At 42.5% G+C, this 2,142-nt stretch overlaps 1 protein-coding gene across 1 annotated transcript; it reads left to right on the top strand.

The window, feature by feature from the left end:
* The first annotated feature begins 217 nt into the window (after positions 1-217).
* Positions 218-1,793, top strand: LOC129640079 (endogenous retrovirus group K member 7 Gag polyprotein-like). The gene is given in 3 exon segments (XM_055565327.1): positions 218-713; positions 760-916; positions 971-1,793. Coding segments are annotated over 3 exon segments (1,476 nt in total).
* Positions 1,794-2,142: the final 349 nt, after the last annotated feature.

Here is a 2,142-nt window from a genome sequence, read left to right as displayed (position 1 = left end):
CTTGCTTTAGTTTCTTTTCTCAGCCCCACCTTGCACGTTCTCGGGACCTGATCGGCTTTGCCAGCTGGCACCGGCAGGTGGCGCCCAAACAGGGACTTGGGAATCGGAGCGCGACGACGGCCGCTGCCCGCCAAGATTGAGGTAAGTGACAAGGAATTCCTAATTAATTAAATGAAGTAAAAGGGGCAGGGAGTGTTACTGTCGAGAGTAATAAATCATGGGACAAGGCAATAGCCGCCAGTTATTTGTACATATGTTGAAAACTATGTTAAAAGGTAGGGGAATTCATGTAAATAAGTTACAGCTAGAGAAATTTTTACTTTTTATAGAGGAGGTTTGTCCCTGGTTTCCAGAGGAAGGAACAGTTAGTCTGGAAACTTGGAAAAAAGTAGGAAAACAATTGCAGACATATTATTCCTTACATGGTCCCAATCGTGTTCCTGTGGATGCTTTTTCTTTGTGGACTCCCATAAGAGACTGTCTGGATCCTAAACATGAGGGACATAAAATTCAAACGGCTCTCAGGGATTCCACAGGACCCGAAGTTGCAGAGCCTTCCGCCCCTCCGCCTGAGCCGCTTTATGCTGTGCCTGAGGGAACAGCTTGTAAGGCTGGAGGGAGTGATGATGTGTTAAGCTCTGATGAACAGGAAGAGTTAAATGAACAAGCGGCTCAGTACCATAGAGAGGATATGTATGCCTTGGGAGATGATGGTTAACATGCAATCCCCCTCGGGAAAAGGGGAATTAAAGCATTCAGGGCTTTCTGAAGAACAGCTGGAGAATTTAATTCAGAAGATTGTTATAGCAGTAAAAAAGGAGGCACAGGGAGACTCCCACTCCAGCCAGCCTGTGCCTCCAACATATCCTCCCTCGGTTCTTGCTGGACTCGAACCACCCCCGCCTTTCATAGAACCGTGAGAGCTTATATCTATCCCTGCTTCTTTGCCTGGTGAAAACATAAAAATTAGAAGTGAGATATTATTATCTCCTCTTCAACAAGCGATTAAGCGAGCTAATGAAGAAGGAGAACATATTCCCGGGTTTTCAGGAATCTATCCAGTATATGAAAAGGCCCAACAGCAGAGGTATTATGAACCGCTGCCCTTTAAGCAACTTAAAGAGTTAAAAATGGCTTGTGCACAATACGGCCCGACTATGCCATTTACTCAGGCTATTATAGAGGCTTTAGGAAATCAAAATCTGCCACCTAATGATTGGAAACAGATTTCTTGGGCTTGTTTATCTGGAGGAGATTATTTACTATGGAAATCTGAGTTTGCTGAGCAGTGTGGGATCACAGCTGATATCAATCGGTGACAGGGACTGAACACCACTTATGAAATGATGGTGGGAGAGGGAGATTATCGAGACACTAATAGTCAACTTAATTATTTGGCTGGAGCCTACCCTCAGATTAGTGCTGCAGCTTTACAAGCATTGGAAAAGCTTCCAAATTCTGATAAAAAGACTGAAGATTTATCTAAAAATCGCCAGGGGCCAGATGAACCATATCAGGATTTTGTTGCCCGCCTGCTTGAGGCAATTGGTAAAGTGATAGGGGATGAGCAGGCGGGGATGGTGTTGGCTAAACAGCTTGCTTATAAAAATGCCAATTCACCTTGTCAAGCTGCCTTGAGACCTTACAGAAAAAAGGGAGGCTTATCCGATTATGTACAGATTTGTGCCGATATCGGCCCTTCGTACGTTCAAGGCATAACTTTGGCCACGGCATTACAAAAAAAGACAGTCAAAAAAGTACTATATCAGCAACAAAAGCGAGATAAGGGATAAAATTTTGCAATTTGCTCACTATCACCAATTTCTCTTCCCAAAAATTGTTGTTTCTCAGCCCCTTGCTGACGCCCTAACTGTATTTACTGATGGCTCTTCTAATGGAATAGCTAGTTTGATTATACAAGACAATACCACCACCTGGCATACTAATTATAAGTCTGCTCAAGAAATAGAACTATTTGCTGTTTTTCAGGCTTTATTACAAATTTCTGCTCCATTTAATTTATATTCAGACAATCAATATATCATAAGAGCCTTAAATACTATTGAGACTGTTCCATTTATTGGTACCCTGAATTCTACTATCCAAACTCTTTTTCGTGATATACAACATTTAATTTGTTCC

The sequence above is a fragment of the Bubalus kerabau genome, chromosome X (genome assembly GCF_029407905.1).
Source record: "Bubalus kerabau isolate K-KA32 ecotype Philippines breed swamp buffalo chromosome X, PCC_UOA_SB_1v2, whole genome shotgun sequence".
Taxonomy (NCBI): Eukaryota; Metazoa; Chordata; class Mammalia; order Artiodactyla; family Bovidae; genus Bubalus; species Bubalus kerabau.
Note: the sequence above shows the minus strand (reverse complement) of the source record. Positions and strands in the feature narration are given on the sequence as shown.